At 38.4% G+C, this 14,802-nt stretch overlaps 2 protein-coding genes across 6 annotated transcripts; one reads left to right on the forward strand and one right to left on the reverse strand.

Moving 5' to 3' along the window:
* Positions 1–287: 287 nt before the first annotated feature.
* On the forward strand, positions 288–5,146 carry scnm1 (sodium channel modifier 1). 5 transcript variants are annotated; one of them, XM_034303308.2, is made up of 8 exons: positions 288–482; positions 742–812; positions 2,157–2,245; positions 2,353–2,447; positions 2,549–2,649; positions 2,989–3,119; positions 3,221–3,350; positions 3,558–5,146. In XM_034303308.2, exons 1-8 carry the CDS (start codon positions 432–434, stop codon positions 3,667–3,669), a joined length of 780 nt encoding a protein of 259 aa, XP_034159199.2. In that variant the 5' UTR covers positions 288–431; the 3' UTR covers positions 3,670–5,146. The 5 variants fall into 5 exon arrangements, with proteins under 5 accessions (XP_034159199.2, XP_034159201.2, XP_034159209.2 ...); XM_034303310.2 differs by having other exon boundaries at positions 352–482; positions 3,224–3,350; XM_034303318.2 differs by having other exon boundaries at positions 352–482; positions 2,989–3,110.
* Positions 5,028–14,585, reverse strand: tmod4 (tropomodulin 4 (muscle)). The gene is made up of 10 exons (XM_026925942.3): positions 14,436–14,585; positions 10,337–10,499; positions 9,832–9,988; positions 9,627–9,749; positions 7,642–7,734; positions 7,413–7,543; positions 6,893–7,000; positions 6,010–6,153; positions 5,771–5,915; positions 5,028–5,386 (listed from the first exon to the last, which is right to left on the reverse strand). The coding sequence occupies exons 2-10, from the start codon at positions 10,442–10,444 to the stop codon at positions 5,364–5,366; spliced, it is 1,032 nt and encodes a 343-aa protein (XP_026781743.1). The 5' UTR covers positions 10,445–10,499; positions 14,436–14,585; the 3' UTR covers positions 5,028–5,363.
* Positions 14,586–14,802: the final 217 nt, after the last annotated feature.

Raw genomic sequence — 14,802 nt, forward strand, 5'->3', positions numbered from 1 at the left:
CTTCATCGAAAATATGCCACTACGCAGTTTAACAGCTAACCAGCTAGCACTGAAACGAGCATTGCTATTTACTCTCATGTTAAGCAGTGCTACAAACTACTTAACACCTTCTCGCTGTGGTTACTTGGCTAGCATCTAAAAAAAAAAACACTGTTAGCTTACGTTTGAAGTCACATGCAGTAAATAATAATAATAAAAACAAAAATACACGCTAACTTAGACAGCTTTCTCAGTTTCACTCAGTTTCTCAGTTTTATTCACCAACAGCTAACTAAATAGTAACTAGTCACAAATCGAACAATCCAAAACAAGCTACTTAGCTAGCTAAGCTACTCTTCCTGTGTTGCCATGGTTCCCTGTTGCACCACCCTCATATCCCATAATTCCGTTTTACAAACAGGAAGTGCTTTGATAGCCGTATTAGCTTAAACATGTCTTTTAAAAGAGAAGGTGATGACCACAGTCAACTAAATGTCTTGAAGGTAAATAAATACATCTATTTTTTATATACGTTAAGGAATAAGACACGTCCTGTAGTGTGTTGTTCCTCTTGAAAGACAGCGCTGTGGTATATACCTGAACAATAATTTGAATTTAATATTGCAGACACTTCAATATGGATACCAGTTCTACTGTAGGCAGCTAGTTTATTAGCTAACATACTGTATACTCTTATGCACAGTTCTGGATGAGACAGTATGGACTGTACTGTAAGAGCTCTGGTTATGGTTGTGGTTGTAGAAACGGCGTGTTGCGGATTTGCTGTCCAACTACATTCCCGAGGACGAAGCTACTCTGATGAAAAATGGAAGGTGATGTTACTGAATATCCATGATGTACAAGCATGATTACACATACTCATAAAAAGCCATTTTGTGGCCTACATGATGTTCCATGTTTACTTAAGATCCACACCAGTCTTATCTTCCATAAGGCTCATAACTGAAGGTACTTTTGTGTGATCTTCATATTCTGCAGTTCACAACTACTTGTCTACAACTACAGCTTTTCCTACAGCTCTTCCAAACAGTTTTATCATGGATCATTTGAAGCATCACGGACATCCATCATTAGACAGCTCTATTTTGCAACTAGTTTACCTGCTTTTGCAATACTCATATCACTGTAATAAAATAATCTAAAAGATGAGCATCCAAAATACACACTATGACCAAAAGTTTGTGCACACCTGACCATCACACCCATATGAGGGTCTTCCCTAAACTATTGCCACAAAGTTGGAAACACACAATTGTATAGGACGTCTTATCTTAATGCTACAGCATACTTTACTCTCTTTATTACAACTAAGAGGCCCAAACCTGTTCCAGCATGGCAATGCCCCTGTGCACAAAGCGTGATCCATGAAGACATGGTTTGCCAAGGTTAGGTTAGAAGAACTTGAGTGGGCTGCATGACCTCAACCATGACCTCAACCATGACCTCAACCATGACCTCAACCCCACTGAACACCTTTGGAATGAACTGGAACGCTGACTACATCCCAGGCCTCCTCACCCATCATCAGTGCCTGACCTCAATAATACCACAAACTTTTGGCGTATAGCGCATATTGCGATATACACTGACCATGACCGTCATGCCTATATGTGCTTGTTGAACATCCCGTTGCATCACATAGTTCTCCCTTTGCTGCTATAATATCCCCCACTCATTTGGAAAGGCTTTCCATTAGATTCTGGAGCGTGACTGGGGGGATTTGCCCATTAGGCTACAAGAGCATTAGTGAGGTCAGGCACTGATGTCGGATGAGGAGGTCTGGGGCACAGTCAGCATTCCAGCTCATCCCAAAGGTGTTCAGTGGGGTTGAGGTCAGGACCTTGTGTAGGCCACTTGAGTTTTTCCACATCAACCTTGGCAAACCATCTTCATGGACCTCGCTTTGTGCACAGGGACATTGTCATGCTGGTGCATGTTTGGGCCTCTTAGTTCCAGTGAGGGGAAATTGTAATGCTACAGCATACAAAGATATTCTAGACAATTGTATCCTTCAAACTTTGTGGCAAATGCTTGTGAAAGACCCACACATGGGTGTGATGGTCAGGTGTCCACGTACTTTTGGCCATGTAGTGTATATTCATCTGTTTATGTACAAGTTAATTTGATTGCATCTCTTCCACCCTCGGATTGTGTAGGTATAGCTGTTTGGTGTGTTCACATCGTCCTATTTTTGACACAGTTGATATGCTGACAGTACACAGAAAAGGGAAGCGGCACCTCGAAGGTGAGATTTGGTCTCTTGGTTTATGATTTTTGTTTTTGGCAATAAATGTCAGAGCAGTATTGTTTTTTTGTTTTTATTTTTTTAATACTCTCGGGTCTTCTGTCCAGGTCTAAAATGGTTTTATGGCAAAAAAGCTCAGCTACGAAATGAAATTGATAAGAGGCGACATCAAGAATATGTTAATGAAGAAGATGACCAGCAGGTAAATGCAAATTGAATTTTCTTTTAACAGGTGGTACTTATAGCTGCATTATGTACAGTATTACTCCGAGTTGATATAAGCTTGTCGTATTATGGTCATAGGAAACAGGCAGCTCCGCTCCATTACTAACACAGACACGAAAAATTACCCACCATGCCTTGCTGAGATCTACACCTTATAACAGCTGCCATAAAAAGGCCAGGTAATGACTGGAGAGTTAACTTTCTTTTCCAACATTAAAAAAATCCAATATGAAATTTTCTGTTAGTGTAAATGGTATAAAGCTTAAAGTATGGTAACAAGGATAATGGTATATTGTATGAATGTATTTTATTGACATTTATGAAGTTGGAAACTTCATTAATAATTTAATATTTCCCCATGTCTCAGGCATTATAGACATTAAAATATCAGCTAATATTTCACTGTTCCCTTTGAAAATGTCTTGAATATATATATATTTTTTTTTCCTTTTATCTGAAAGCACACCTTTGGGTGGAAACATCGGTTTAATATTCTTGTGTTTGTCGATATTTTTAAGTGAAAGATCTGAAAAGCCAGCAACTCAGTTGAATCCAGACTGTAGCAGCAACCACAGTGTTGATGAAGGCATTATTCCCACAGCTAAGACCAAAATCAACACAGATACCACACCTGCTCATGGTCAAATATGTAAGTCTGATACTTCTCAAGTGGACACATTTTGATATTTTGATGTGGTAGTGCATAATTTCTTTGTGGAGTATAATTTTTCTCATGTTTGTGCTGTTTAGCAGATGCAAGCCAGGACCAGATGGAGACACAAATGAAGAAAAAGAAAAGGAAAGCTGCTAATCCTGCTGAGTCTGAGCCTGTCACAGAGCAGAGACGCAAAGAACTAGAACACTACCTCAAATTAAAGAGGTATGATATCATTCAGCCATTTTATCATGACATATTATGTTGGTAGTACTTACACAGTGTTTAGCAGCATTAACGTATTCCTGCCATTTTACATGAAGCATTGTAGGCAATTGTGTATCTGTTAAAGAATCACTTTTAACTAATTAAACCCTAATCTTCTCAAAATATCTTTTGCCCTGATCTTTTTTTTTTTTTTTTTTGCATTAGCAACGGATGGCTCCAGGACCCCAGTGGTAAATGGGTAAAAGATGAAAATGTGGAGTTTGACTCAGATGAGGAAGAACCGCTTCCAATGCTCCCTACGAATGACACTTCATAGACTATGTTGAGAAGCTGTGGCCAAACTTCTTGCTTTCTGGACTTCTCCCTGCTTCCTCAAAAAGACTTCCTTTTTGTGTTAAAGCTACAAGCGCAGAAGGAACTGCTGACCAGTGAGGAAGCTAGTTTCCCCCACAAAGCTGAGTTATTTTTTTTTCAACATGTCGAGAATGTGTCTTGGCATCTTGCTAAAAAGATTGTTGTACCAAATTGGTTACTTTGTATTAAAATGGATAACGCTGACTCTAAAGGAAAGCATGACTTGATATATTTTTCCTTATTTATATTTCTCACTATTAGTATTTAGACTTGCACCTTGAGAGAGGTCACAGATGCAGAACAGAATCACACATAAAATTAGAGCTCTTAAGTCACAAAACTGGATCCTGTTCCAAAATGCCAGAGTGGGGAGTGTATAGTGTAGTGCCACTGCTGTCTAATTCTGATCATGATGGCATGTTTGAGGTAATGAGAAATAAAAACTAAATACAAATACATTTTAAAAACAACAACTAAACATTGATTGATTAATTTCAGAAGTAACACAATTAGGCAATCACCTAGTAGCCTTTGTTCCAAAGTCAGAATATTGTTTGTGGAAGTTCTAAAGCTTGAATTAATAGCCTGTGTTTTTAGACGAGAGAATGGCTGTCTCTGCAGCCATAGGTCAATAAAAAAAGACTTAAGAGATCAGCAGCTGTTCTGAAGGTGGGTCTCTGCATACACCCCCTTCCCTCCTAACCTGATATGAAGCTAAATTTGGAGCTGTGTAACTAAATCACTGGGGACAGACTTTCGTAGGTATAAATAGGCAGATGGCAGAGGAAATTGAAAAGATCCGACTGTTCTGCAGTCAAAGGATTCAACAGTAACCAGCTCTGCATTAATCACACAATGGTTCAGCACAATGAACTGACCTAACAGTGGTTAAATAATACTGACTACGAAAGCTTTTCTGTTCTGTTAATCATGTGACTGAACTGAAATCTGAAACAATTTTGTCATTATATTCCTAATCAATATTAATTAATAAGATGTTTTTAAGTAGTCCTGCTGAGAATCATCAGTGTGGATAAATGGACTTTCTGATCAACTAAATTCTCTGCAGTGCCATTTACTTAGGATAAATTATGCATGTTACATGAATAAATCACATTAACCAGTGTTGATGATAGTGACACATTTAATGACTAAATGCACCAGGCTTACTAATTTGCACTCTGCTTTGCATAAATGCTTAGATAATGCAGAAAATCAATCTAATTAGGAGTTAATTAGGGGTGGCATTGGCTTTATAACCGTCTTCTGAGATGGTGACACACAGTTTTATAATCTCAATTTAACAAAACTGAAGCCTGATTAGACAATGAAAAAGATAACATTTTATTTAAAATATGTACAGATCTTTTTGTTAGAAGCACCATATTCCAAAAAAAAAATCATGGCTCAAGAGATGATCAAGTATTGTCTTTTTACAAGTTTACAAACTCTGATATATTGGAAGCACATGATTTTTATTAAGTGAGAACACATTTGGCTTGATGAACCTCAGTGTATACAAACACAGAGCAGGGCTGGCGTTAATGATATCCACAATGGGAGATGAATAAATGGTTAAAGCATTGCAGGCTAGTCTGTGTCAATGTCTTGAGTCTTCATAGCAGTGCTCCGACAAAGACCATCATAGCCTTCAGCTCATCTCATCCTCTGCTGGCGGACTAAATATGGAAAAACAAAATAAACTGAATAAAGATGGAATATGTAAGCAGTATTTTTTCCCAAATACACTGATAATACAAAATACAATACTTAATTATTAATTATTTTTCTCTGTGATGTTTAAAATAATTCTTATGTTAATTAATACTATAGTTTTCTGCATATCAGTAATGTGAGAAAGGACTATTAAGTCACTTAATTGAATATCCTCTTAATAATATCCAGGCTCCTCTATTTCCAGATGTTAAGAATTCATACTCAATGTCTTATTCTTGATTTAAAATGTATTAAGGTTTAATAATAATTGCTGCTGTAAGTCAAGCTCTGCTACGACCACTGCTCTGCTAAATCTAATTGCCTACTTAATGTGATTGTGCACTCACAGTAGTCATTGTTTCTAGTGATGGCCATGGCTGCTCTGGCACGAGGGCCCTGCTGGGTGAAGTGGTAGCCAATCTTTAGGATGCTCGAGTTGTTTTCCAACATAGAGGCAATCTCCATCTCCACTGAATCTCCCAGTTTCTGCCTCTGTATGAAGGCAACCAGAACCACAATTAAAACCTATAAAAGCAAAACCAGGTATTTTTTCTGCATCGGACATAAGATGGTTGAGCCTTGTAACCTGATTGTCAATCTTGATTTCAGCTAGGGTGGTGTTTTCAGACAGAGCTTTAATGATAGCCATCATTCCCTCAGCAGTGATGAAGTTAGACTCGATGTTCAGGCTTTCCAGTGTAGAGTTCTCTGTTAACATCTCTGCTATGGCCTAGCCAAATAGGACAGAAAGATTAGCCTGAGACAAAATGTTATAAAGTCCCAAATGTTTCATTACTATGCTGCTGTTTAGACGTATTTGCTTAGATCAACAATAGATCAATAACATTATCTAATTTTTATAATTTTCTAAAATGACAAATAAACAAGTTTGGGAAAATTGTAATGTGTGGTGGCATGGGAAAAAACCATCATTTCGCAGGATGAAATGTTGTCAATTTTTATATATATATATATATATATATATATATATATATATATATATATATATATACATAGGGTTTTTTGACCTTAAATATGTTTCACTTTTGCATGTATCTCAGCCACAATTAAAGTTATAGCATTTTTTAATTCTAATTAACCCAAAAAGTGAAAAGGGAGAAAATGTAAAGATGTCTTTCCAACTCCACTGTGGCACAGGAGCATCTTGGGCATTTTGACAGCTGCTATCTGATCACAAACTGAAATGATTAGGCTTATGTCCATTTTGCTATGGCACGTAGCTATCTAAAATCTGATTAAAGTGTGACACCTACTGTGTGATGAAAGGTTTTAGACATCTTTAGGCAGTTTTGTAAAATATATTTATGATTTCTTAAAGTAGATTTTGGCCAAAACCTGATATTTCATCTTTTTCGTCAGAATTCAGCCAACCTCATTCAACAGCTTTTCCCAGACCACACAAATGTCCAAGCAACATGGGCATCACAAATGTAACTTGGAGTACTCACGTAAGCCACAGGATCATTGCTGCGTGTAGCAGCAATGCTTAAGCTCAGTACATGAGTGTTATGCCTCATACCCTGGAAGAGCTCTTTCAGCGTCGGGATGGGAATATCCTAAAGGACAAAGCAACCATTACGGTCACTGTTCACTGACAAGAAGCAATTCATAACTAGCAAGTACAGCAAAAAGCTGAAAGTGTACCTCAAGGAACAATGCATAGAACAAAAAACATACAAATCGAAAGGTAATACCTAAGATATGTTATAGAAAATTACATTTGTACTATAATAAAATAATATTTAAAAAAGGGAAAAAATTGAGGAAATGTATTTGTAATGTTAAATATAATTTGTATGATACAGTATTTATGTTTTTGGTTCTCATACACTAAACATTTTAAATTCTAGATCGTTTTAATTATCACTAATAATACTCTACTACTAAAAAAGTAGGTTCAAAATGTACTGATTTATTTGTGCTATACGCTAACTGATGATAGCAATGTCCTGTCATGGATTAAATTACCGGGATGTTGTTGAAGTTGACCTCTGTCAGGCTGCTGTCGTTCTTCTGGATCCTGCGCAGTGTGTCTTCAACATCTGTGTCATTGGGAGGCTCATCCGGGTAGATCTTATACACATCAGGTTTTACCACACCTGTAGGGGGTTGCAGGACAGACCACAGTAAAGAATTAAGGAAAGTGGAAAATAATCACATATAATGCTGCAAAAACTAATGTGAGATGAATACATACTGCTGATGCCTTCTGTGTTAGCAATTTTACCAGTAGCACCAAGAGCATCATAGTACTGCTTATTGCTCATCAGTTTATACATTCCCAGGATGGCTGCAAAGATGCAAATACAAGTAGTTAACTGTAGTAGTTAGCCCAAACTGTGTTACATACATCTCATGGTTTTGAATGTATAGACTTTCAACAACATGTGAGATTTTCAAATCAAGCATTGATAACTTTAATGTTGATCTCTTAAGGGATGTGATTGGAAAATATGGCAGAGATGAAGGTGTTGCATGTCATCACCAAGAGGTGGAAGCCTAAGAAAACCTCATCCTCAGTTCCACTGCAGTTCAGGGATAAATCTGTTTCCAACTGCTGTGTTGCGAGACTCTGCATTTCCCTCCCTGATGTGCTATTTATTGATTCACATTGGGATGGGGAATAACCGCTGATAGATATTATTTGGCAAGGTTACAGTTTGGTTTGTCCAGCAACACTGCACTGCAACTGGAACAGGAAGACCTTTTCAGGCGTAATGGCAGACAGAAGGACAGCTGCTTACGAGCCCATTCCTCTGCCTTTACACTATGGCTTATGCTCGCTATAATAATAATCCCGTGAACAACAGCACTATTAATATCAAAGACAATAGGACTGGCTGTGTTTTTATAAACAACAAGCATCCACCAGCCTGCTACCCATCAACTTGATAAATGTGAATTTTCATTCAAAAACATCACAGACAGAGGAATGACGTAGCTGTAAAGGAGTTTTAATCCTGAATTGGATGTGCTCCAGATGAATGGCTGTACCACAGTAAGCTTCACCCAGAGAACTGCTAAAAAAAGTTGGTCTACCACCACAGCACAGAGTGAACATTTTTAGCTTTTCTTTAATGAATGATTCAAGAAAAAAATCTTGGATTAAATTTACACAACAATTACACAATTGTGTTTTACTTTCCTTAAATGGAAAAAATTTGTCTTTTTTTTCCACTGAATTTATGAGGCTAATCTGTTTTATTCATTTGCGCAGACTACAGAATGCCATGTTCTTTTCAAAACCAAATAGACAAGTATATTTTAGATTATTTGACCACTCGATGATTTCAACATCCAGTTTGCATGATACTAATCAATGGTCATAAACTTTCAATGTTAGCCCCGTAGTTCTACTGTACAACAAGGAGATTTGTTTTGTCTAATAACCACTCCTTTAAAAGCGAGAAGGCCTCAGCAGGACTGGGCCATACTCTACACAGCTGATACTGAAAACATGGCTTCTTTCTGCTGCTTTAAACAGCATAAACAGCCTGTAACGCTGTTGTTTTCCCATATGGTTATCTTCAGTCTACAGGCTCTTCTCAATATTACGAACCTACCAACCCCCCTTTCTACATGTGTTAATGCTAACCCGGTGGCCCTTGGCCAGCTTATTTTGGTGACCTGCTGAGCTATGGGAATCAGATACTGTGGGGTATGGCCCAAGCTCAGTCACATCTGTAATGCATAGTGAGACATAGTACTATCACTCTTTTAGACTCTATTACTATTCCTCTGACTCTTTTTAACTAATCTTAAGTCATTCAAACTACCTAAAAACAGGCAATGTTGGATTGTTGTGATGTGTCACTTAAACATATGCCATACAGCCAGCAGTTACTGTAATAGGATAGTTTAATACAGTGTAAGTTCTTAGGCTGTCTAATCTCATTTCTCTGGTCCATTTAAGACCATAGCAAATGAGCTTTTTACTCATGATGACATATTTCACTGGCTGAATACCATGTGGCTCTATGTGCTAGCTGACTTGCTATATTTTAAGCAACTGTGGCTTAGACTGTGGATTTCTTCTGAGGGTAGGCACAGTGGATTTTGGATGAAGGTTAAGTAAAAGTCAAGGATGGCCATGATTAAATATAGGGACAGCTTTGGTCAATCAGCCAACAGAACAGAGTGGCTTTTGCTGAGGATTGCTGAGATGTATACCATTCCACCCACCTGCAAGGTCACACATCTCAGCATCCGTGGCATTTTTCAGAGCTTCTTCCAACTCTGGCTCCAGAGTGATCTGTTCCTCTTCTGGGATCTTTCCTGCTCCAGGTTTGGGAATAAATTTCTTCCCTAGAAAGAGACTGAGATTCAGTTTGAAAGAAAGATTCCATGAATTATCTTTCCCTTTTGACTGAGGTAGAAACTAAACTACCTCTCTTCTCCCCGGTGAAGGGCACCAGGTCTTCCCGGTCTTGATGTTCCAGAGCCTGTTTCTCCAGGTGATCGAGCAGAGCACTGCGGTCAAATGGACCTGTTGGACTCTTCTTAGTCTGATCACGCTGACGAAAGCCAGCTGGGAGCATTGCATTCTGAAACATGACCCAAAAAAAAAAAAAAAAAAACTTTCTCAGTCATTCAATCCCGCATATTTCCTGTTACCATAAGGTTCTGGGAAAAATCTAATAGTGTCCAAAGACAATCTGCAGTATTTGTTATATCAAATTAGATATAGGTTTTACACTGTTTTTACCAGCTGTATGCTGTTAATTAATGCACTTTAATATTTAATATTTTTTGCATTTTTTATTGTGTTACAATACAAATTCCTCTTTCTCCATGTGTAGGATGTGCAGCAATTTGAGAACTTGTGCGGGTGGGGAGCATTTAGCTGAGGTTCAAGATGGGGAATGTTTATTAATATGCTATATGTTCTTTACCTCAGGGTCCATCTCCTGCAGCTCATACTCGAGCTGCTCCAGCTCCTCTGCACTGAGCCCGCTGAGGATAGCATCCTCATCAATGTCCCGTGGGTCTCTCTTTGACATGTTGGCTGCTTATTCTAACTCCTACCGCACAGCACCAGCCCAGAGACAGAGAGCTCTGGCAAGAGAAAGAAAGATTGTGCAGTATTCACTGAAAGTGCAAATACATTCATTACATGGACACAAGCATGGTAGCTAACACAACAGATGGCAGGCAGAGCGAAAACCCATCAAAGTGAAGGAATACTCGACTGATAAACGATCTGTGTGTCTTTACAATTTTGTCTCATTCATTCTCTGAGCAACAGTTTCAATGAAGAGACCACTTTGTTTTTCCAGGATGTACAATGACTAGACAAAAAGCTAGCATGCAGAGAGCAAAGACAAGAATTGCTTTTGTATTCAAATGCAATAAAACCCCCAGAAGAATTGGAACCAAAAACGTAGCGTTGGTTTACATGACTGCATGTCTGGCATTTAGGTTTTCTGGCATGTCATGCCAAAGAGGACTCACACTCAGATGACAGCACATAGCCCTGTGAACAATATTTGGAACATTTGGAATGTTATATATAAAAAGATGACACTCCACTGGAGAGAAATTTTGTTTTTTTATTACTACTTCTATAAAGTTTCTTTGTCTTTTCAATGCTTTGGCAAAACTGTAACCTTTGAATTGAATCAAGAGAGGGGTTAGAGGGGGAAGAGTGAGCATAGCATGGTAGCACAGTGGGTCATGTTGCTACCTCACAGCTCCAGCATCCCTGGTTCAAGCATGAGCTCAGGTTACTGTCTGTGTAGAGTTTCTGTGCATGTTCTCCCTGTGTGTATGTGGGTTTTCTTTGGGTTCACACAAAAACAGGTTGGTTGGTGGATTGGTTAAGATAAATTGCCTCTAGGTGTTAATGTGTGTGCACGCATGATGCCCTGCAATGGATTGGAATCCCATCCAGGGTGCGATTCCCGCCTCATGCCTGTTTTTTTGAGATAGGCCCCAGATCCATCATGACCCTGACCAGGATAAAGCAGTTACTGAAAGTGAGTGAGTGAGAGATGAGAAAGAGAGTTGTTTTTTTAATTGCTATTTGTATAAAATTTCTTTGATCATTTCAATAATTGGTAACACTGTAACCATTGAATTGAACTGTGAGAGTTGAACTGAGGAAGAGAGGAGGGGGAGAGAGAGAGAAAGAGAGAGAGAGGGAGAGGGAGATCTTTGCTATTCTTAGTGCCAGAACGGCAGGCCTGAGTTTTGAGTTACAGTGGTGAAGAGTGGAGAGACATGCTTCCACATTTATCAGCAGATTACATTCGCATCTACGCAGCCCTCAACCCAGTGCTGAGCAGAACTGCAGTACTGATAGGAAACAACATACAAAGCCACAGTTTCACATCACCACACCCAAAAAAACAACCGCATGTGGCATCATGAACTGGGGATTAAAAATAAAACTGTGCTTGGAGGATTGAAGGATGTATCTCTTCCTGAACCCTGAATCTCACTACACACTGCAGGTGGTGTGAAAAGTTTCTTTGAATGATCAGTCTCTAATAGCTATATGTAAGAACAAGTAAACAAAATCTGTGTGCAGTGTATGTGACAGTTTACACAACACTTTCTTAGCAGGGCCTCTCAACTAAGCTTAATCCTGTAATACTAGAAAATACACTTGTGATGGAGCCATTTAAACTCTAATGAGATCATTATATTCATATGTACACATCATTTGATCCATCTTGGCAGAGATGCTAAACCTGACACAGTTGAGTAACATACGTAACTGCTCTGTCTCCTCCAACACAGCAATCAGTCATATAAAACACTTTGGTGATGAGTTCTCTTTCAGCACACACACTTAATACGACACAAGCTTTTCAAAGCAGGACTGAAAAATTGCTTTGGTGTTTGTAGCGATTGTTTTCTGACACCATAGAAGATAAGGACTGCATATATGTGTGTTTGTTTTCAGAGGTTGTGGCAGTACAGAACAGTTTTAATTTGTTAAACTCATATTTCTCACCAGTTACTTTTTTATTTAATGAGATACATGCCTATTATGTATCAAAACTCAATTAACATTTCACATGAGGCTTTTGATCACAACATCAATATAAATAAGCTTTTATAGGTCATTTGCTGTTGCTGACAAACTGACTTTCCTAAATCCTTGAACACATCTGACATTGGTTTGTCATGAGCTAGAAGAAAGACTAATAGGAGACAGAATTATAAATAGGAAGAAAGCAGGTCAAACACGGTCAGTCCCATCTTTACGAGCCCTTCACATTTCTAAAGCAAACCACCTGCTTCATGCACCTGTTTGCAGAGCTCCCGAAACACATCACCTCCCCTTCAGACAATATTAAAACACAGCAGAGCCGCATGTGCCACCTGTTCGGCCAGCTGGTAATGAAGTGATTTTAAATGAGATCTTTCCACAAGGAATCAATACAACTCAAAGCTGCCAAAATATACCTCATGCATTCAATGTGTCAATGTCTGCATCTTGATAACAGGTAGATTTCACAATTGAATGTAAGGAATTCCCAACTCTGCAGTCTAAAACACATTGGACATGGGCATCAAGACCTTCTTAATGTTAGAGCCAGTTGTGTTAAAGGGTAAAACCATGAGTTCAAATTAAATTCTGTTGAGTAAATCTCCAGGATCAACAATTTACATGTTATAAACCTACAGTAAACTGTCAAATGTCTCAAGCAGAAGTCAATTATAACTGCTGTCCATCCATCTTCAGCAGATAAATGTTAGAATACATCAGACAGTTCAGCACCATGAATAAATAAAGCTGAATACCAATATGGAGGCTTTTTAAAATAAATAAATAAATAATAATAATAAATAAAAATTAAAAAATAATTAAAAAAAAAACAATCAGAGCAACTGTCTGATCAAAATAACATCACAAAAACAAGCAAGGGCATGCTCAGTTCAGAGCTGAGTCTCAGAAACCCAAAACTGCCTGTCTGCTGTTACATGGGTGAATGTCAAGACACTGGCACACAGCAAAAACATTTGAGGGTGAACCGCTTAAGCTCAGTCACTGAATAACCAAGTCAAGTTGAAGTCAAGGATAAAAATCTATTCTGCAGGGAATTACAAACGATTTTAGCTTAGAGCTCTGGTCAACAATTCATATTCAGTGATTTGAAAAGTATGTTTTAAAGTTTATTATGACAAGGCAATACTACAACTCTCTGAGTGAGTGTGCTTGTGTGTGCAAGAATAATGAGGTTCCTCTCCAGCAGAGCCATTAAACAGATTTCACACTATTTGTGGGTCAGCTCTTTCACAACTCACCACCCAAGTGTAAAATTCCAAATCAACCCCAGCTTAATTTTAGCTTCATAAGTCAGCTCCTTCCAGCAGTGTGAATCTCACTGCCAACCTTTACTTCAGCCTTCAGTTAACTCCAGTGTCCATAAGAAGAGACCCACTTTAAACTATTCCAGCCTGACAATGACTATAACTAAGTTGTGTAACAGTCTAACAAGTAAATGAATGATGAATGAGGAAGATGAATAAGATTTAATGTGCTATAGGAGTCCCATGCACACTTGCTACAAATCCTTAAAAATGAAGTTAATCCAGAGCTTTCCTGCTATTACTTAGCTGACTGGACTGAGGAATGTCATCCATTTATGTTACACAATGGCCACACTAATACTGATTACTTCAAACTTCATTAAGTGCTGGTTGCAATAATCGCAAAAAAGTAACTTACTGCATTGCAATGCGGGTTTATTACCACACAAGATAAATACTTCAAGGGCACATCCAGGGACATGAAGTATACAACAGAAATAAATCCTATACAAGTATTAGTGTAGGATAGTGTATATTCGGATAGAATAGTGTATATAAATACACATTACACAGAATTAATTGACAGAAAGTAGAAGTAGTTACTGGTGACTGGTAGTGCAGTATATCCATATTGATGAGACTATTTAATGAGTAAACAGTACACACACATAGATTAGAGAAAGCATAGGCCCTAGTCAGTGAGAAGTGAAAAAGTTTCCTGCTACTTACCTGCACTCAGATTCAGTGCTGGATCCTCCAGAGCAGAGCCAGCACTGGAAACCAGAGAGCTGCAATACATTTCTCCCCTTTCTCCCACCCCCAGTGTACCCACCCCACCCAACCCCATTTCTCTTTCTCTGCCTTGTGCCTGCTTTCTAGGTAATGATGAAACAGGCACACTGGCACACACTTGTAGAGATTGTTTTTATTATTATTTAAAGGAGTGCCCATAAACCAGTGAGACAGAAAGAGAGAGAGAGAGAGAGAGAGAGAGAGAGAGGGTAATCAGACAGAGCATGTGCTTATCTATCAACCAAACTTGGAGTAACATTTTAAAACAAGCAATTGCATGCTCTAGTGGTGGAATTTTGTAGCT

Source organism: Pangasianodon hypophthalmus, chromosome 1 (genome assembly GCF_027358585.1).
Source record: "Pangasianodon hypophthalmus isolate fPanHyp1 chromosome 1, fPanHyp1.pri, whole genome shotgun sequence".
Taxonomy (NCBI): domain Eukaryota; kingdom Metazoa; phylum Chordata; class Actinopteri; order Siluriformes; family Pangasiidae; genus Pangasianodon; species Pangasianodon hypophthalmus.

Coding starts and splice junctions, on each gene's coding strand:
- scnm1 (XM_034303308.2), top strand. CDS start 432: ATGTCTTTTAAAAGAGAAGGTGATGACCACAGTCAACTAAATGTCTTG. Junction 483..741: donor GTCAACTAAATGTCTTGAAG/GTAAATAAATAC, acceptor TTGTGGTTGTAG/AAACGGCGTGTTGCGGATTT. Junction 3,351..3,557: donor CACTACCTCAAATTAAAGAG/GTATGATATCAT, acceptor TTTTTGCATTAG/CAACGGATGGCTCCAGGACC.
- tmod4 (XM_026925942.3), bottom strand. CDS start 10,444: ATGTCAAAGAGAGACCCACGGGACATTGATGAGGATGCTATCCTCAGC. Junction 9,750..9,831: donor CTTCACCGGGGAGAAGAGAG/GTAGTTTAGTTT, acceptor GTCTCTTTCTAG/GGAAGAAATTTATTCCCAAA. Junction 6,154..6,892: donor GCAATGATCCTGTGGCTTAC/GTGAGTACTCCA, acceptor CTATTTGGCTAG/GCCATAGCAGAGATGTTAAC.